The following is a 20,364-nucleotide window of genomic DNA, read 5'->3' as shown; positions in this document are numbered from 1 at the left end:
GAGCTCATAAGAGCAGTGCGTGATGTTTCCTTTGACTTTATAAAGGCCCTTGACACAATTGCTTATAGTCTTGTTCACCGTGTAGTGTTGATATACAAATCAGATCAGTGGACTAAAAGGTGGGGTGGAGAACTGGTGAGACATCCGGTCTCCGATGGTTTTCAGTGGTATGAGGTGCAGTGAGCACTTGCTTACAAGGGGGCATCCCTTCAGGATTGATGCTGGGCACAGGTCTGTAACTGCTTTCTTAGCAGGCTCGGTGAGGGGGTGGAGTGCCCAAGCAAATGCCACGTCCTGCCCCTGGCTGGAAGGAGCCCGGCAAGCAGCACGTGCTGTAGCTGACTGGCAGGATGTAGCTGTGCAGCAAAGGCCCTTGGAAGTCTTGGTGGGCAGCAAGTCAGGCCGGAGTCAGCCAAGGGCCCTTGGAGCACAGGAGGCTGACATCAGCCTGGCTGTCGTAACAAGGGTTTGGGAAAAGGATTCTTCCCATTTTGTCGTCACTGGTGAGCCTGATGCACCTGGCATCCTACATCTAGGTTCAGGGGCTGCCCGGGATAGAACAGGGCAGACAAACTGAATGAAGTCAGTTCACAAATGTCCTCTAAATGAGGAAATGTCCTCTAAATGAGGAGGTGGCTAAAGAATAACGTGTCCAAGGAAAATTTGAGAAAGGCCTTTCCTCAAACTAAGGAAGAGAAGGCAAAGGGGAGAGAATATAGAGCTAGACTATCTTGGTGGTGCACAGGGGTGGGACAAGAAGCATCAGTCAGGTTGCAGCTCAGGACGTTCCCAGCAGATTGGAAGAGTCCTTAGTTCCTTAACAGGGTGCTCGTACTCCGGAAGAGAAGCTATGGGATACCTGCCCTCAGAGGTCTTCCCAGCTCAAATGCATGAGGCTTGGAGTAACGGGAGCTAGCGGGTCCTGCTTTAAGCAGTTGGCTGGATTGTGTGGCTGCCGGGGTGCCTTCCAATTGAAATTTGTGTTACTGTTTGCAGGTCTTGTGTGTTTTGCAAGCTGCGCTTTACCCTGGATCTGTCCTCCCTTACCAGTGCTTGTGCTTGTACTTGTAGTTAAATATGTTGTGGAATAACTCCTCCTGGAGGGAAAAGCTTCATCTGTGTGTGGATAAAATGCTGTGCTTGTTGAAGAGGCTTTATGATTACCAAGGGAATTTAAAGTGAATTGAGATTACTTCATTGCCTGCAGTCCTTCTCTAGCTTAACTTCATTAGGAATAAAAAGGCCTGTAAACTTTTTCAGAGGCTCTTTAATGCAAGATCGCATTTCAACTTAACTATATTGTATCTTCAGGTCTTGTAATCTGTCTTGATTCATTAACAGATGAGTGTCTTTACAGCAACTGCTTACAGATAATAAAGAGTAAAGGCTGGAGACATAGACCTAAGAGCTTATCGTCACACATTCAGTACTTATAATCTGTTTCTTTCCTTTTCTGTGACATTCCTGGGTCAGGTAACAAGAGCCTTCCAGATCAGGGCATTATATTAATTTTGTTTTTTTCCCCCCACCGTAAAGTCAACAATAACAGCCAGATAAGCATCTTCTGGAGCTTAGACACTAATTTTAGCTGGGAATAGCATTATAACTTCCAGTGAGATGTCGTGAGTGTTGTAGCCTGTAACTGTCGTATTCATTTTTTGAGATACTGCTTTTGAGGCCCTGACCTATGTATCTCTCTTGGAAGATACAGTTTCAGCTTAAAATGTAGGGGTTTATTTTTCTTCTAAAATCTGTACATCTGCTTAAATTAAAAAAGGAGCTTCAGATTTAAATCCAGGTCAAAGGACAGGCTCCTCAATTATACTAGGTTTTAGAACAGCCAAGGTTTTTCTCTTGCAGGGCTGCTTATCTCGTGAAGTTGATCATGGAGCCTGGAGGAAAGAAAGTAAAGGGGATATCTAATTACAGTCATTCACTACCTAAAGGGGTTATGGAGAAAATGAAATCAGAGGTGCTTAATGACAGAATCAGGATTGCAAAAAGAAAAATTGTTTGTCCACGGTGAAAAAATCTTTACCATGTGAGCGGTCCAACACCACAGGGCTCTCAGTCCTTAGAAACTTTAAGAATTTCATTGAGCAAGACTGTGAACAATTTGATTTTGCCTTTCGTGTCAGCCCTGCTTTGAGCAGAAGGTTGGACTAGGGACCTCCTGTCAACACAGACTTTTCCGTTATTGGAAAATAGTGAACCATGTATAGGTTCCTCCTTACACTGTAGATGTCATTGTAGACATATTTTGACCTTCTAGTTGGTGTGGCTGGACATATTTTGAAACTTCTTGTATCAAGCTAACTAGCAGAGATCCTTATGAACTTCATGCAAGTTCCGCTGGTACACTGAAGCCCTTTATACAATTTTTGTATGTTGGTATCCTATAGCAGATGCATACTCTTAAGTATACAGATGTCTATAGGACACCACCTCTCCCCTCCTTCCAATTAGGAGTGATCTTGCATGTCTCCTTGGCTCGGTGAGCCTTAAAGCTTGTGGATTCATCAGCATGGATTCCTGGAGCTGAAGTTTCATGGATATGTTTGTTTGCCTTCTCATGTCTTTTTCTTATTGAGGTTGCTGCAGGAAATGTGACCACTCCGGTTTTCACTGATAAAAAGTACTCCCATATGTCACCATGGGTGCATGAGAAATCTGCAATGTGTTTAACCTTTTTAAAAATCTGTATAAACTTTTGCTAATTTTGGATACGCCTGTGCTTGTGTGTAGAAGACGACCGAGACCTGTCCCCAAGAACTGTCTGATAGTTTGGTTTTGCTCTGGTTTAGATGATGCGATGCACAGGAAGCATTGATACAGAAATGCTCTTGTATGATGCTGTGGTTTAACCTGACCGGCGGCTGAGGACCGCACAGCCACGTGCTTGCTACCCCCACCCACTGGGAAGGGGAAGAGAAGCGGGTGGAAAAAAAAATGGAACTCTTGGGTTGAGATAAGGACAGTTTAATAGGAAAGGAAGAGTGGGACTGGGGGGGATATACACAAAACAAGTGATGCACAACACAATTGCTTGCCCCCAGACAACCCCCATATTTATTGCTGAGCATGATGCCATGTGGCACAGGACATCCCTGTGGTCCATTTGGGACAGCATTTCGGCCAGCTGTCCTGGCTGTGTCCCCTTCCAGCTCCTGGTGCACCCCCACTGTGAGAAACTGAGAACTCCTTGGCTCTGTGTGAGCACTGCTCTGCACTGAAACATCATTGAGTTTTCAATGTTTTCATCCTAAATCCAAAACACAGCATGATGCCAGCTACTGTGAAGAAAACTAACACGATCCTAGCTGAAGCCAGGATATATAGCAGCCCTTAGTGGGTTTTGCTGATTCTCTAAACAATGTGGGGCATGTGGCAATTTGGGATGTGTGAATAGCTGTGTGTAGGAGAAAATATGTGGTTCTTGACACACTAATGGCCATTTTTTACAGCTGTTCAATGCATTGTAACTAAATGTTCATGTCTCATTAATATTGTCCTGATAAAGAGAAGTACTATTATTGTGTAAAAAATACTTTAAATCTTCTTTTTATGTTTCTATTGCAAGTTGCTAAGACAACAGCAAAGAGTGATTTTTAACAAGGTTTATGAAGTTCTGATGGGTGTAGATATCACTATCCTGAAGGCAAATGCTGGGCCTGAGTAACAGCAAGTAATCTAACTATTCAATTTGTTCTTCACCTTTCTCTGAAAAGGGCTTTGGCATAATGCGTACCCAGGAAACTGTTACAAGTTTTTTTTCTCCTGAGGAAAGAACATCAAAATGGAGCTATGTAAAACTTTAGAAAAAATTCTTTATTGCAGGAGATGGTCAGGTTTCAGGACCAACATATAAGCTCTGATGGCTTTTGTTACCTTAGTTCTACGTAGGTATCCTTGCACAGTTAGATTGATCTTAGTTGAAATTGTAGCTTCAGAAAATTTAATTGTTATTGTGAATTCGTTTCTGCAGTTCTAAAGTGGTGCCTTCATGATTGTGACTTCAGACCGTGTGGGATGCTCACTATTGAAACTGGCAAAGAGTAGAGACGTGGACTTGCAGAACATCTTGAGTGTAGAGGGAGGTTATGGGCATGGTTTAAAATTGCCTAATCGATTTTCTTAAATTTATTATGGTCCAGATTTTTTTTGCTTAATTTCAGAACTTCTTTAAAGAAAATACCATTCCCTGAGTGCAATAGCAGGCTGCGTTTGCAGCACTGCCTGACAGGTGTTCTGTTGTTTCTGAAGTATGCAGTCAAATCCCCTTTCACTTGGAGAACTGAGATGGAAACTTCTTTTTATAATATGCTTCTCTGTGTGGAAGAGATCCAGGGGGGAGGTTAATGTGCAAAAGACTTAAGTTTTGTGGAGTGTGTATCTTTTGTTCCTTTGAGGAGAAAGGAGATAAACTTATTTGGAACCAACTCCTGATTGTAATGCACGGCTTTCATATTTGCTCTGTCCTGATGTCATATTTGCTTGGTATTCCCCCAAAATCAGGAAGCATTACAAGAAATGACTTCTCTATAGTAATTGGCTCAAGCTTAGTTCCTTGTGGGTGTCCACCTCAAAGTCTATGAAATGCATGTTACAAAAATGTAATTGTTAAAATGATTAAGACTTTAGAGATGCAACTGATCATTGATTCTGCTTTTTGTTTTCCAAGGTGGAGAAAGTACGCACAGGTGATCAGACAGATGGGCTTCTTTATCCTGCTAAGAGAACGTCGCCAACTGTGAAAAGTGTTACAGAGCAAGAAAAGGCATCTCAGAATGTTACTTCTTCAAAAGTGGACCCGTTGTTAAAACCAAGTATGGAGTCTGAGTCTGCCTCACTTAGCAGTGACTTCAAGCAAAAAGTTGTTAATATCCTGAAGAAGTATTCCAGTGGTCTCTGGGCTAATGCACTTCCCAAATTGTACCAAGACACTTACCAAGTAAAATTTCCAGAAGGCATTCTAAATAACCTGGAGTTGCTCTCAGATATATGCATTGTTGACTATGTATCTAATGTCCCCAAAAAGGCTATCCTCTATGTAAAACCCCAGAGATGCACTGATGAGAATCTGAATGCCACTGAGAAGGTCCAGACACCCGATAATGTGAAGGCCACAGCTAAACAACAGTATGAAGAATCCAAGGAGTGGTATCCAGACAAAGTAACTGTTCCTCCTCTACTCATTCCATCAGAAGGACCTGTGTCCGTCATGGTGGTCGAGCTGAACAACACTAATGAGCTTATAATTAGGCAAGTTCACACTTCAGAATCTATCTTTTTTGCTTAATTTATAAATTCATAAACTCATACTGTGCAGATCTGCAGGACTTTATTTACCTGTGTTGATAATGAAACTTAAGAATTCTTTTGTTTTTGTGTTTAAATGGAAGATTGCTAAACTCTGAGCTGATCAGTTCTAGCATTAGCTTGTCTGAGGCTCAAAGCAGATCTGACTTTTTAGAATAACCCTTCTATAACACATTGGTAATATTAGAGGTAATGTTCAGATATTGCTTTAATATCTATTAAAGTATTTTTTTACTTCTGTAACTGACTTCTTACTAACTAGGTGTGAGTTGTGCATGTTCAGATTATACTGCAGTTTTCACTTTTTGAGCTTCCATCCAACAGCAAATGGCTAGTGCTTCTTGGTTTGATGGTTAATCAGTCCAGCCTCAGAGAACAGCGTAAGAAGCGCATTGTACCGTTATGTTATGTATGGGGTACTGTACTCTTTCAGGAAATAACTATACTTCATTGTTAGGATAAAAAATACAAATTCTAACAGGATTTAAAAAGTGAAAAAGCAGTAAAACGTTTTTTCTAGGATTTTTCAAATTCAACTGTTAAACAGGTCTGTCTGTCACTTCAGAGCATGAATTGCATAGCTGTCTGGTAATATACTAAATTGACAGCTCTCCATTTTTTCCCTTTAGTTTCTGCAGTTTCAGCTTTCACTAGATAGTTTTAGTCATTCTCAAGGGTCCTGATTAGGATCTAAGTAAGTACGTTTGCAGTTCACTTACAGATCCTCTCACTATGCAATTAGTACCCTCTTCCTCACTACTGGCGGAAGGTATTCAACACAGTAGAGTTAAGGTTGATATTTAGATGTTCTTCTTTTCTAGCTGTCATTAATGTATAGGAACACAAAGAACTGAACTTTCTTTGTGTCAGCCCATTGGTTTAGTTCCCTAAAGTCATGGAACCATAACGGTTGACGGCTTGTAGTGAAAATCCCCGTACTTGGGGGGTTATGATGGCAACATTCTCAAATGAAAATTTCTTTGTTTCAGCTGCTAGTCCAATCCCTATTTTGTGCTTTTTCTCTGTTTCTGTAGGTGTTGTATAAATTTATTTTGTAACCTTTCTACCAGCATGGTAATTTGCTGTATATGTGGAGTAAGAAACCTTAGCTTCCTAATCTGTCATTTTAAGGTATTTCCAGTAATTATTTTGGGAAAACTGTTCCTGATGAATATTCACTCCCTATGGTTTGGCTCCAGTTACAAGGTTACCTGAACTGTGCTTTTTTTTTGTAATTAATGATCCATTTGGTTGGTTTCATAGCGTGACTTTCATTTGGCTTAATGCTTGTTGATCTGATGGTTTTGCCTTTCTTATTAGGAATATGAAATGTCCTCCACTAATTCAGACTAGTAATCTCTCTCTCTCATTTGATTTTTGGGATGTGATGAAAGAAAAGAGGACTTTTTTCAGGAGGCAGTTAAGGATGTTTGAAGACTGAACGTTAGAGAAGCTTTTCCGAGCAAGTCTTCACAGGTCACCCACGTAAATTGTTCTGTAAGCAATGCCATCTTTGCCTCTTCCATTCATGGAAAGCGCACTTCTGAATGACTGCTTAATTACAGAAGTACAACAGAAATCAGGCCTGAATGGGCCTGAGGAGGATTCTCGGCCAACCTGCACAAAGCAGGGTCAACTCTGAAGTCAGACAAGGTTTATCAGGGCTTAGCCAGTTAGGTGTTGAAAATCTTCCTAGGATGGAGACTGCATGACCTTTCTGGGCAGCATGCCCCTCTGCTCAGCTGCCTCATGGGGGGAGTTTGTTCCTTGTATGCGGTTTGGCCCTCTTCTGTTTCAAGGTATGACTGTTGCCTCTGGTCTTCCCACCAGTGCCACTGAAGAACATCCTTCTGTCTTTGTGGTGAGTTCCTTGTATGTACTGGAACACCACTGTGAGGTCCCAGTTGAAGCCATGTCTTCTCCAAGCTGAACAATACAGTTCTAGCAGCCTTTCCTCATGTGGCAGGTCTTCTAGTCCCCAGCTGCCTTGATGCCCTTCTCCTGACCTTGTGTTGTTAGATGTCTTAGCTGACACAATGTTTCAGACGTGAAAAACTGAATACCAAGTAAAGGATATTCACTTTCTTCCATTGACTGGCTTTGTTTCTCTTAATACAGCCAGGATGTTTGCCAGAATCTTTGCTAGCGAGGCACGCTGCTGGTTCGCACTCTGCTTGCATCTGCCTTGACTCCTAGACCCTTTTCTGCAGTTCTTCTCAGCAGCTGGTCTGTCCTCTCCATTTTCCACGGTTTCTTCCTTCTCAGGTGTCATACATGATGCTAATCCTTGTTAAATACCATGACTTTCCTGGCAGCCTGTTCCTCAGCCTGTTCAGGTCTCTGTGAATGGCAGACCTGCCCTTCAAGAATTTTCTTGTCAATGAAAGTGAGGTGATTGAAGCTCTTATAGATGCTCTGTGTACATCTACAACTGTGATTGGAGAGATGGTATGGTATGCTAGATGGAACACCTGACTTTGCACAAGAAGTAATTATCTCACTTTTTATTCCCGGTTCTTTTGAGTTTCTATGCTGTGGTGTGGAAATGTTTTTCCTCTTATCTTTTTGAACAGAAAATTCCATAGGTTGTTTTGCTATGGAAGAATACAACCCTTAGTTCCTTTTACAATGAAATATCAAGCTTTCTTTACTTGACCCATGAAGCAGTTCCAGTTGAGACTAGCAATGATGCTGTGCGCACTCTAGTCTGGCCACATGTGTATAACACCTTTTTTGAGGTCGTTTTCCAAGATTCGTTTCTGAAGAATATGAAAAATAACTTTCCAGTTGGCTTTTAACAGCCAAAATCTTCCTCAGTAGGATCCTTACCTGTTATCAGAAAATAGTGAGGCAGGAAATTTTGAGTGATTTTTCTGCTTTATGATACTCCTACTGTCCTTTAAATATCCGTATGAAACTGATGCTAAGAAGTGAACTTTTAAGCTTTGTATGCCTGTTTGTGTTGCCCCACTCCATGTCCACTGTGAAGGAGATGAGTGTTTACATAGAAGCAAAATGGCTGTCAGTCTGAAAAGCAGCATTTAATTGAATAGGAAGGTAGCAGAGAAATCCTCACTTTCCTGAAGACAGCCTGGAATGCGATCAGATTTAACTTAAGCATTATAACAAAGGTAGCCCAGTGTGCTGTAGTACAGTGCCTGCCCTAATCCTGTGCATAAGGCAGACTTGTGGAATAAACCTAGCTTTTTATAGGATGATACAGTAAACTGTGTGGTAGAAATTAGTGGCATTAGTCATTCTAGGAACAACTTTTAACGTAGTTAAACCAGTAGCTGCTAATATAAGTATAAAAATAGATTTTCCCTCTGCTCTAATCTGACTTGTTTCTGAAGTATTCAGAATTTCCCATTTGTAGTTTTCAGTAAATTAAGAAGATTCACACAACTCGGATTACTTCAGTATGAAACATTAGGTCGGCAGCGTAATACCAGGCTTGTTCTGAAGGCCAAGAGTAAACAGCACATAGTTTGAGAGGGATCTGTGAAACTATTATGTGCCCTGTGCTTTGATTGACATTAGTGAAAAGCTGATAAGCTGGTGTTTGCTACTAAGGACTGAGTAACTTCAGAGATGTCGTATCAGTTTGGTTTTTTTTACACTTCATCCCAGATATTTTGCGCTTGTGGTCAAGTTCCTCTACATGGTTGTAATAATTACGTAAGATCTCTTACTAAAGATCTAGTTGAGCATGTTAGATTCTATATTGCTGGACCATATCTAACTATGAACAATAGTACTAAATTTTGTTAGTTACTACTTTCCTGTAGGCCTGTTAATGGAAAAATGTTTGGATACCAATGGTCTTAAAATATGTATATATCCATAATTTGTTCATGTGTGTGTATAAAGGTTCTCGGGTTTTTATTCAGCTTTTATTCAGCTAACTCCTATGTGTGTTTTGTTTTTGTTTGTTTGTTTGTCTGTGTGGTTGTTTTTACTGAAATACTGTAGGTATGTCGGCAAAGATTATTCTTATGCCCAGGAACAAATGGAAGATGACATGAGAACATACTATAGTCAGAATTGCACAGCGTTACAAGTTCAGTCTCTGAGTGTTGGGCAACTTGTTGTTGTACACACTGAAGAAGAGGCCTGGCTGCGTGCTCGGATAATTTCTGTGGAAGACAAGAGGATAAAGGCAAGCAATTATTTGTTTTGGCACTTAGTGAAAGACTTAAAATGTTCTTGTTTCGTTTTAGGTACACAGTCAATTCCCAAACACGGTGCATTCCTAGCATTGTCTCCTTTCCCAACCTGAAGTACTTCTCTTTTCAGTTATAGGAGAAGTTAAGACTTTTGAAGTCTTTCTTTTAAGTTGTGCGATTGTCAAAAATAAATGGTCTTTCAGTGTTTTTTGTTGCTTTTTTTCCTTTTTTTTCCCACAGATATTTTGGATTTAGTGGAGGTTTGGGATTTTATACAGGGCTGGGCACTGTATAAATTTACAAATTTACTTTTGATAGTAATGGGAAGAATGGGTGTGGTGGTGCTTCTTGGAATGGGGAAGCAGAAAATTCAAGAGCTAATAGGTCTCAGATCTTGCTTGAAGTCTGGTACTGAAGTATCTATCATATGCATTAATTAGCAAGAGAGTGAGAAGGATATACTTGTGCTTAAACTTCCCTTTCAGACAAGTCTGGTATCCTGGGAGTTGCGTTTGGTGTGCATGTTAATTAAACCCCTCTGAGATTGTTTAACTCCTCTGTTAAATGTTTCCTGAGCCAAGGGGATGTTTCTTGACATCCACAGAGAAACTAGACTGTATAATTGAACTAATTGAACTGTAAGAACAGTGTCAAATTTTCCCGTTATTTCTTGCTTAGTCAAACGTTAATGATAACTTTTTTCATTTCTTCCCATAGCTGGGTGACTTTTTACCCAGATCTGCTTAACATACTTATTGATCCATTTCATATATTTTTAAATAGCGCATGAAATAGAATGAGTTTTTCTGAAAGCATGATAACCTTCAGCTAGAACTCGAAGGAGCAGGTTGTCACAGAACTCAGTTTTGTGAAAGATTACATCAGCTTCAGAGAAAAATAGCAAGCTTGCCTCTGATTTTTGTCTAGGCAGAGCTAGCAGCCAAAAGAAGACCACTGCTACATGGCAGCGTTTGCTTGCTGATCATCCACCACTGCTCGGGCTTCCTATTGAAAGTTTGTTGTGCAGATATTTCGCATGATAGAGTTTAGAAAAAAGTTGTAAAAAGCCCAATGAAAGCCTTCTTTCTCTCGCCTTAGCTCTGATTACCTGCTGCCAACCAACACTTTCACTACTGACTTCCTGCAGCATTTGTGGTATTTGTGTCAAAGTTACTGGAAGTACAACTCCAAATAGTCCCTTAAGGCTGTAAAACAAAATATAAAACACACTATGGCGCTTATATAGTGCTTGAGTCTTCAACACTTTGAAAACTCTAAAATTGCCACCTTATTACCTTTGTTCATGTGATTTAAGTTAATATGCTGAGTCCTTCCAGCACTGTTTCTGTGAAGAGTTGAGATTGTGTTAGAGAGGATGGTTTTACAGAAATCTTGAGAAGACCTTCCTTGAAAGCTCTGAATATTTAAGTAGTGAAATAAACATTAGAGTAATGGTGTTACATAGCTATTATCACTATAATTAGCAAAAAATGATATGCCTGTTTAATGGATGCACAGAGAATGTGGTAGCTGAATACATTTTCCCTAGTCTCAAGAATGTGTATTTAAAGTTCTGTTAATCATCTTATGCTTTTATCTCATTTTCCCTTATCAGGTGTACTATGTTGACCATGGCTTCAGTGAAGTTATTGAAAGCAGCAGTGTGTACAAACTACACAAGCAGTTCTGTTCACTTCCATTTCAAATTGCAAAATGTAGACTGGCAGGTAAGAGAAGGCCAGTGTTGTCTATAGAGCTTGCCGTTGCGTGACTTACGAATTGAACCATCTCAGTCTGGGAATTCTGATCCTTGTTTGTAATAACTATGTGTATTAGATTCTGCCCAAGATAGCTAGTCTAAGCAGACACATGTAGGTGTGGACAGAAGGATGTCAAGAAGAGCTTTATAAAGAAACCTTGATATCAGAAGACCCCAGTATCTCTCTAATATAGCTTAGTTGTTTCTGCACTTAGCTTGGATGCGTTTGTTCCTTTAATATGTGCGTGCCTGAAGAAATATAAGTAAAACACTTGTTGTTGTGTGAAGCATGTACTAGCATGACTCCTTTTTCCACCAATGAGACCTGATATGATCATTCAGTTATTTTAAAGTGATCCTTCCCCTCTTAGCACTCGCAGGCTTCCTAGACTGTGCTGGAAATTATTTAATTTCCTAAAACTGGTGGGCATTTCTAACTTCTAAGATGTTAGTTCTAAGATTCTAAAATGTTCTAAGAACATTTTATTTTAAATATTTGAAATTGGCAAGAATAAACTTTTTTTTTACTTGAATGCAGTTACTTTTTTTGTCTGCATATTTGCCTTGATTCTTTCTGAAGAGGACTTCTTTTCCTCTTGAAGATGTCTTTCTGTGTTAAAAAAGGAGACAATAGAATGCAAGTTGAGGTGCAATACAACCTTCCAACTACATCCTGATTCTTGGAAAGGTTCCTGTTGTAAACACACTTGCTTATTGTATTTCCCTTCATTAAAGTAATACATAAAAAGTATGGTGTGTCTTTCAGGGCTGGAAGTCTTCTGTGATGATCCTGCCCTAGTAAAGGCTGTAGAATTGCAGACATGCTCCAAGATACTTGCTGTGGAAATACTGGAAAGGAGTGATACTCCTCTTTTTGTTCTCTATGACACTTCTGGAGAAGATGACATCAACATTAATGCTACTTGTCTGAAGGCATTGTATGACAAATCCTTTGAACTGCACCTACAGGTACCATCTGCTTCTTTCCTTTTTAATTCATTAAAAATCATTGACCACAAAGGTCTTTGGACAAAAAACAGTACTCACAAATGTGCTAACTTTCTGTGTGTGTGTATCCCCTTTCTTGTCAAAATCTTGCTGTTCCAGGTAGATGCACTATATACAAATGTGAGAGTAACCAGTATTCTCTCAGATGGAAGTCTGTATTGCCAACTGCCATCTAAAGGCTTGTCTAGGCTTTCTGAAATCTTGCAGAAGATAGAAGACTACTTCCTTCACAAGGTAGGTCTGTGATGAGGGAGAAGTCAAGTCGTGTGGCCTTTTCAGTGTACCAGTCCTTTTCTTTGTACAAAAGTTCAGATTTCTGAGACATGCGAACACTTAAAAAGGCTAAAAAGTCTGTTCCTCGTTTTTATGCGTGCAGTTTTCAGAGTGAAAATGTTTTCTGATGCTCTTCTGTTCAAATGCTGTCTCTGAGGATTCGATAACGACTTCTAACTTCACTTGAATAGTTAAAACAGTACCAAAATGGCTCATAATGGGAAGCTTCCTGTAGAAACTGCTCTAGGTTGATAGAAAACTTGTGGATGTTCTGCCATACTTTTTTTCTGGAATATTTATTTATGTGATGGAGCTGATGTGTATGAATAGCCTGACAATATTATAGTGACAATAAAAGCAGTGTGACCAAGGTCTGTTCTTTTTAGCCTGGCTTCCTTCAATATTCAACAGCCTTGACCTGATGTGCTGTGTATATTGTCTTTGCATCCTTAGCTTTTAAATGTTGTGTCTAATTTCAATCAGAACTGATGTATAAAAAACATTTTCAAAAGAATTAAGTTGCTTTAAAGTACCCATGTGATAGAGAAGTCTAATATCTCATCTACCTTTTACACAATCGTGCAACAACCCTTACTATAGTCAAGATTTTATGCAAAAGAAAAAATGTTTAGAGAATTGAATTTGTTCAACATCCAGCTGAAACATGAGAGAATGAAATCATGAAATGCAGTTCCTTGAAAAGTAAGACTGTGTTAGAACTACTGCTTGTAAAACTAACTTTTCAAAGTTTTTTTTAGAAGTTGAGCTTTAGGCCTGTTCTGGAACATGCTCCATTTGGAAGTACTTTATATTGTATAACTATGTCTTTATACATCTTGGTTATCAAGATTCAGTTTCAAGCAAGCAGAACACTGAAGGAAAGAGTATAAACTATATCCTGAAAGGTTTAGCTACATAAAGGCAGGCAGCTGTCCAGACTTGCAGGACAGAGTGTGTTAGGATTTTGTTGCTATCAAAGACAGACCTTGACTTTACCGTTATTGATTAGGTTTTTTGTTTTGTCTGAGAACTTAATCACACTGAGGTGTTTACGGGTCTCCAATGGGAACCTATTTATGCTTTTTGCAATGTGTCCAGTGTCTTCTAACGCTATTTAGGATCATCACAGTGAATGCCAGCCTCATGAGTCTTTGAGTCCATGCTAAATGTAGTTTAGAATATAAGATAGGAAATTCTTTAGTTACCTATCACAGTTCCACAGTCCTGTTGCTTTTCAGAACATTAAAGGTAGTAGTCAGTGATCTTTGTATTCTGTGCTTCCAAATGTATTTTTCCTGGCAATTCATATTCTCTTGGTTCCACTGTAAGATATACAGCTCAGAATTAAAGCTTTATTAACGGGGCAAGCGTAAAATAATGTTACAGAAAATGCTTCTGAGGCTGGGAAGAAACTTTGTATTTGAGACAGCTCTGTTGCTTGTCAGAACTATTTATTCCATTTGTGGCTTTTGAAATGGCTAGTCGAGTGTCAGCTAGTAATGATTCTATGCATTTTAATTTTTGTTTCTGTATTTGCAGCAGACACCAGAGTTTAATGTATCACTGCCTTTCTGTGGCAAAATCTGCTTGTTACCTTGCAAAGGAAAATGGGCACGTGTAGAGGTAAGAAGCGTTCAAAGAACAGCAACAGTTTTCCCACATAGAAAAGGCTCTTCAGCTAAATCTGAATTCTTACTTTCCTTGAAACATTTTACAGTGTATGCCTCACTGTTGTGTTTTTAACCTTAAAATGATTGTCTTCCTATCTTATTTCAGATAACAATCATTCACAGTAGACGGGCACTTGGTGTATGCTTCGTGGACACTGGAACAGTTGCAACTGTAGAAGCTTCAGACCTTAGAGAAATCCCATCACAATTCCTGAGAGAAGTAATTGCAATACCTCCTCAGGTATAAAGACAAGTTAAAGGTGACCTATACTAGATCTCTTGATAGTGGTGCTCCTTCTAGGTTTGTGCAATGAATTTTTTGGTTTGTTTCATCGTGATCAACAATGGAGTGCATTCCATTATGCATCTTTGAAATAACCTGTAGTGTAGTCCTGTGTACTGACAGGATGCTGTGGTAATAGTGTACTAGTAATGATACCGGTTTTGCATGTCCCTCTGTCTATTTCTGTTTGTCATATATTATTCAATCTGTGACAATTAATGAATTTTCTGAGAATAGGAACTTGTGGACTAGTTTCCATATTATTGTATGCTTCTGTTCTTAGGCTGTAAAATGCTGCCTAGCAGACCTGCCTCCCAACACTGGCATGTGGACTCCAGATGCTGTACTGTGGCTGAGAGATAAAGTAATGAGTTGTCCTGAATTTAGCATGAAGGTAAATAGTCAAAATGCCTGTGTAACCTTAAATCTATAGGCCTGTGGAAAAAGCATTGAAAGAACAACTTTGAAAACTTAACCATTTATCAGAGTTTATTTCTGTTATGAAGCTTAAAAGTTTGTAGCCATCTCTTGGACATAAGTGCAATACAAAGTCCCGTTCTTATGATGTTTGGCATAAGAATATTTGGCTCATTAGCAGTTTCTCTTTTTCCTCTGAAGAATTTAGCAGCTGATTGCCTTTCTCATTTTCCTGTGCCAGACCAGATATGGAGCTAGAAATATTTTATGAACTGATAAGAAGGAAGCAGTTGTTTGTGTTTTGCCACATAAAAATATGTAAATGTTCCATGGATCTTAAATGATTTTTATGCCTCTTAAGTGAGGATAACCTTTTCTCATTCTGGTCTTTGAAATCAGCTTTAGTTTTCACTTGTAGCTTTTTTTAATCCAGTGTGACTTAGTATTTGCTATTGTTTACTTAAGGGTTTCTGTTATCTTTGAGATAAAATTATTTCCATTGGCAGTGTTTCTTTTCCAGTTTGGTTAACTGAAGCCATCCTTATAAAGGAAATCTTTTTGCTATCTGGAGGCTAAACAAAGCTGATTTCCTCTTAAAAATCTGATTCCAAGTACTGACAGAGCACTTAGAAATCATGTTTTGTAGCTTTTTTTTTTCCTACCTTTTTCCTTCTTTTAACCCAGGAGGCCGTGCAGTTAAAACATAGCTCATTTGGTCTGGGACTTGTGACTGTTGCAACTGCCTTTTCTAAACATCTTTTTCAAGATAATTTGAGTTTGGTATTAGTTTTTACTTGATTAGACAATAGCAGAAACATGTATGCTTTAATTTTGGAAAGTTTTTATTCATCCCCTGTTTGCTGCCTATAAGTATAAATATCCTGTGCGGATTATTAGAGGAAAAGAGAGAAAAATCAACAGAGGAATATGTAAACAAATGTTACATACTTCGTCATATGAAAATTTCAGTGCTTTGTCATCAGTAATGCTAGCTGCTGCCAATGATATATGCTCTTAAATAGGATATTGTTTATGCCAGTGCTTGAAAATTATGCATGATACAAACCTAGAAGCTTTTTTCACCTTTTTTTCATTCCATTCTTAATTTACTAGGTTTCACCTCCCATAATGACAGGAAGAGATTTCTGAAGGATTGAGTATTAATATTTGATAGCATTGCTTAATTGTTTAGAATTGTATGGCTAATTTAGAATTGTGGCTAATGTTTTCCAGAAAACTGCAATCATACGTGCTTGTGCCAAGCAATACTGAGATTGAACCGGTTGGGCAGAACACAACTTGATTCAAGCTTTGAGTATGCTTTACATTAGTGGAATAAATATCAATGCTATTTTTAGCACCTGTGATTACTGGCTTACTATCCAGCAATTTCATTGATTTATTTGAGAGAATCTTGAAAATACTTCACAGGAATAAACTGTTGCTGCTTTTCTGTTAAGGCTTTAGTCTTCTGTTCAACACCAGATGTGCACTTTATAGTTGATAACTGAAAATTAAACTGTACTTTCTTTCTAAAGGTGGTTAAACAGGATGTTTCAAAGGGAATTGCACACGTTTACTTGTTTGCTCCAGAGAATTTCCCTGACATGGATCGTAGTGTCAATCGTCAGATTGTAAATGCAGACCTGTGGAAGCATCAGAAAGATGTTTTCTTGAGCGTTACGCCCAGGGGGACCAGCTCCGCGAAAGTGACAGGTGATACAGTTTCAGCGCTGCAGTTAAATCGGGGAAGGCTAGAGAAGAGTTTCTCTGATTCAGCTGAGCCTGCTTTGGAGTCCAGTAGTGCAGTGTCTGCCAGTGATATGCCTCCACCCCTACCCTTGTCAAAGGTTGGTGGGCTCATGGATGTCTATGTCTCAGTGGCATGCCATCCAGGTCACTTTGTTGTCCAGCCTTGGAAAGAGCTACATAACTTGGAAGCCCTAATGGAAGAAATGATCTTGTACTACAGCATGGCTGAAGAGAGACCTGTGAACATTGAAAAAAACAAGTTGTATGCAGCTAAAATTGAAAATCAGTAAGTACATTCTTAGATTAAAAATCTGTGAAGGCAAGCTTTTACCTACAGCAGTACTTAAATCTTGGTAAATCATCATGCATAGCTGTGTTGGAGATCGTGACGGAATTACACATTTTTCTTTAAAGCTTGGCCTTGTTGCAGGTTTTTGGGGAAATGCTTTGTTGTCTGCATTGTTAGCAAGGTGGCAGATGTCTGGTGATAGCTGAGAGATTAAGGGAGTAAATGAGGTTGCAGTCTTGTCATGTTTCCAGATAGTAGTTAGAAGGACTTTATTCAAATAATACCAGATCTGGGAAGCTTGAGACACATTGGTTAAAATCTTTCAGTCATGCATTGCTTTTCTGGTGCCTTGACAGTGTATGAATATAAATTGTGTTTATTCTTGTTCTCCCTCTTTTCAGTTGGTACAGGGTGATAATAAAAGGAATTCTTAGAAATGGGTTTTTGTCAGTATACGAGCTGGACTATGGTAAACATGAGCTTGTCAGCATAGAGAAGGTACAGCCACTCCTGGATAAATTCAGAAAACTACCTTTCCAAGCTATAAGAGCTCAGCTTGCAGGTAGGTGGTAATCATTTACTCTTCTTTTTATTTATTTTAAGTCTTACATCAATGAGGATACCAAATGTCTATAAATGTAAAGGGAACAAAGCTGAATGCTAGTGACTTTTTTTCTAGAGTAAACATGTACCTGCTTGGAAAAACCTGCTCAATGCATGCATGTTTATGCCATCAAAGTGGATCTTCTTTTCTTCTTTACATGGGTGGTGATGGTTTAATGGAGCACTTTTAGCATGTATACAGCTGAAAGTTGCTTAAATTTTAACAGCAGCTGCTTTTTGTCATCATAAATATTTACTATTTAATGTGTGTGGTGACTAATATGCAAAGGACACAAGGAAATCAAACCCAAATGTTTTTTGAATCTTTAAACATAACCTCTTATGAAGTGTGAAGGTTACAATATATCTGTTGATAAGAACTTATGTTCTGACTATTATAGTCTACATAAAGTTAGGGACAATATGCTGTGTTTCTGGAGATGTTCTTCTTTCATACCTTGTCCATATTGTAATTTACTGTTTTCTAGTGCATGTTTGGAACCCAAAGTTGCCTGAAATACATTAGTTTTCACAAACAAACTCCATGGGGAGGGTGGGGGCTTTCATCAAACTTAAATAAGATTAATTTAATGGAGGACGCCTAACTGGGCAGCCTGCTCTGGGGAGCCTGCTTTGGCAGGGGGGTTGGACCCAATGATCTCTTGAGGTCCCTTCCAACCCCTACAATTCTGTGATTCTGTGAGGGCATAGAGTGTGCATACATCTAACAAAAGCAGAAAATTAAAACTTGTTCCCTCTTTAATGTATTTTCCTTCCTGTTCTGATTTATTTCATTTTGGCATTGCTTTCAGATTTATCTCTCTTCTTACTCACCTGCTACTTTCTACCTCTGTTTGGTAAACATTAGCTTAGACTTCAATTACAGAATGGGCTTGCTTGAAGTGACAGACCAGTTGGTGCTCTGTTGGTTGCTTTCTGTGGATCTGCCTTCCTGCATAGCCTCAAGTGTGACCTTGGGGACTGCTTTAAACAGGTCAGGTTGGATGTGTTCCCACTAGGCTGGGGTCCTAGGAGGTCAGTGCTGAAATGAAGCTGATTTCTAGCTCTGTCTGTGTACTGGGGTAGTACGGGATCTTGCCAAGAGAGCCTGCAAGTCATCAATTCTTCCTGCTTTGCAGAATCCTGAGTAGCTAGCTAAGCTGGCTTCTGAGCTGTCACATACAGTCAAAGCAGGCCAGCTGGGCCCAGATGATGGGTAACTATCTTCTTCCTATTCTTCCAGTTTTTTTCTTCCCTTTTTTTTCCTCATCTGTTGCCTGTCAGTTTCTGGTCTATTTTCTTGTTCAATTCTATTTGCTTCCTAACCTGGCCTTTCCTTCTGTAACCTGTTAGGATTTACATATCTCTGGTGTCCTGTCCTATTAGCAGCAAGCTGCTGGTAATAGTAGAAGCAATGTTGTCACTTCTCTGTTTTGTTTCCTTTATCTGTAACTTGCTGCTTGGGAATTCATGCACAACATTTTGAGTCCTTTGTGACTGGATGCTGTACACCAGCAGTGGTCTGGGGAGGCTGAATTCCTAGTTTGCAGGAGCTGCTTCTTCCTTGGTGGTTCACAGCCATATCCAAATCGTGTTTGGATTCTAGCATCATATCCCTGAGCAGGCCCACCTTTGTGGGATGCTAATCTCAAAAAATAGCAGGAGTCGTGAGACATTTAGGAGTCATTTCTATTTACTTCTCCTCTCTGCAGATCTAGCTTGGGATTTGAAGGGTTGGCAGATTTTTTTTAGTTGCTAATGCTCTTTTGAGATGAAGAAAATTTAAATCAAGGCTACTGCTTCAGCATCCTCAGGCAGAATACAAATCACTAGTTTCTTCTGAAAAGATCTTTAGTTTCCTTCTTGTCTAAGTAACATGGCTTGGTCATACATCACAGCTACTATACTTGGAAAAACTCACTGAGTCAGTGCGTTTGCCTTTCACTTCTGTGAGGCTATCCATAGATTGAGACTTTAAGAAAAAAATAAATGTTCTAGTCTCTGCAATAATTATCATTGTTTGTGTGGGAGATGAGTGAGCTTGTGTGTTTTTTCCTAGAGTTAAGCTGCCTTCGCTGGTACCTGAATATCTGTTTTCTCAAGGTTTTAAACCACCCAGTCCTATATAAGCTTGATCACTCAAATTGGTCTAGCCTGTAAATGACATACTCTTCTGTTTTACATTTGTCCTAGGAGTGAAGAGCCAGCAATGGTCAGAAGAGGCATCAATAATGTTTCGGAATCGAGTAGAGAAGAAACCCTTGGTGGCGCAGATACAGGCAATTAATGAAAGCACTAACTCTTGGGATCGAAAAATAGTGACTTATTTAGTGGACACGTCTCTTCCAGATACTGATACATGGATTCATGACTTTGTGTCTCAAAGTCTTGCGGAACTTTCAAAAGCTGATTAATCACCACTTCTGAAACGTAGCGGCTCAGATTCTTTAGCAATAAAATAAATTAACAGGCTTTGAAGCGAAATGTAACTTCTTACATTGCCTTGACGACATGAAGGTATAAACTTGAAAAATGTGTGTTCAGTTAAAAAGATTTGTTTAACAAGTTTGGGTTATATTGACTTCAGGTTGACTTTATGAAAAATTGCACTTTGTTTACCACTGAAATGCTAGAGTTTGGGTGAAAATACTAAAGAAAAAGTTATTTATCAATAAAAAAATGGTGACTTGTTCTTGTTATCTTTCCCTGACTAGGGGGGAGGCATATCTCATAACTATTAGTCGGTACTTCTAACCACTACTGGATACTACTCCCCTTTTTTTAGCTAGAATTTTTATTGCTTGGGAAACAAGGAAGCAGTCCTC

The 20,364-nt window shown here is 39.3% G+C and overlaps 1 protein-coding gene across 3 annotated transcripts in view; it reads left to right on the top strand.

Annotated features, from left to right (window-relative positions):
• Positions 1-20,230, top strand: part of TDRD7 (tudor domain containing 7) — a 45,589-nt gene extending 25,359 nt beyond the window's left edge. For 2 of the 3 annotated variants that reach the window (XM_048051755.2, XM_048051756.2), the window contains exons 7-17: positions 4,682-5,262; positions 9,292-9,478; positions 11,101-11,212; positions 12,011-12,213; positions 12,352-12,486; positions 14,065-14,148; positions 14,302-14,436; positions 14,762-14,872; positions 16,434-16,933; positions 17,338-17,498; positions 19,733-20,230. In XM_048051755.2, coding sequence (XP_047907712.1) covers positions 4,682-5,262; positions 9,292-9,478; positions 11,101-11,212; positions 12,011-12,213; positions 12,352-12,486; positions 14,065-14,148; positions 14,302-14,436; positions 14,762-14,872; positions 16,434-16,933; positions 17,338-17,498; positions 19,733-19,953 — 2,430 coding nt within the window. In that variant the 3' untranslated portion in view covers positions 19,954-20,230. The remainder of the gene's footprint in view (positions 1-4,681; positions 5,263-9,291; positions 9,479-11,100; positions 11,213-12,010; positions 12,214-12,351; positions 12,487-14,064; positions 14,149-14,301; positions 14,437-14,761; positions 14,873-16,433; positions 16,934-17,337; positions 17,499-19,732) is intronic. The other variant, XM_048051757.2, reaches the window with a different exon arrangement.
• The last annotated feature ends 134 nt before the right edge of the window (positions 20,231-20,364 follow it).

The sequence above is a fragment of the Anser cygnoides genome, chromosome Z, assembly GCF_040182565.1.
Source record: "Anser cygnoides isolate HZ-2024a breed goose chromosome Z, Taihu_goose_T2T_genome, whole genome shotgun sequence".
In the NCBI taxonomy this organism is placed as follows: Eukaryota; Metazoa; Chordata; class Aves; order Anseriformes; family Anatidae; genus Anser; species Anser cygnoides.
Note: the sequence above shows the minus strand (reverse complement) of the source record. Positions and strands in the feature narration are given on the sequence as shown.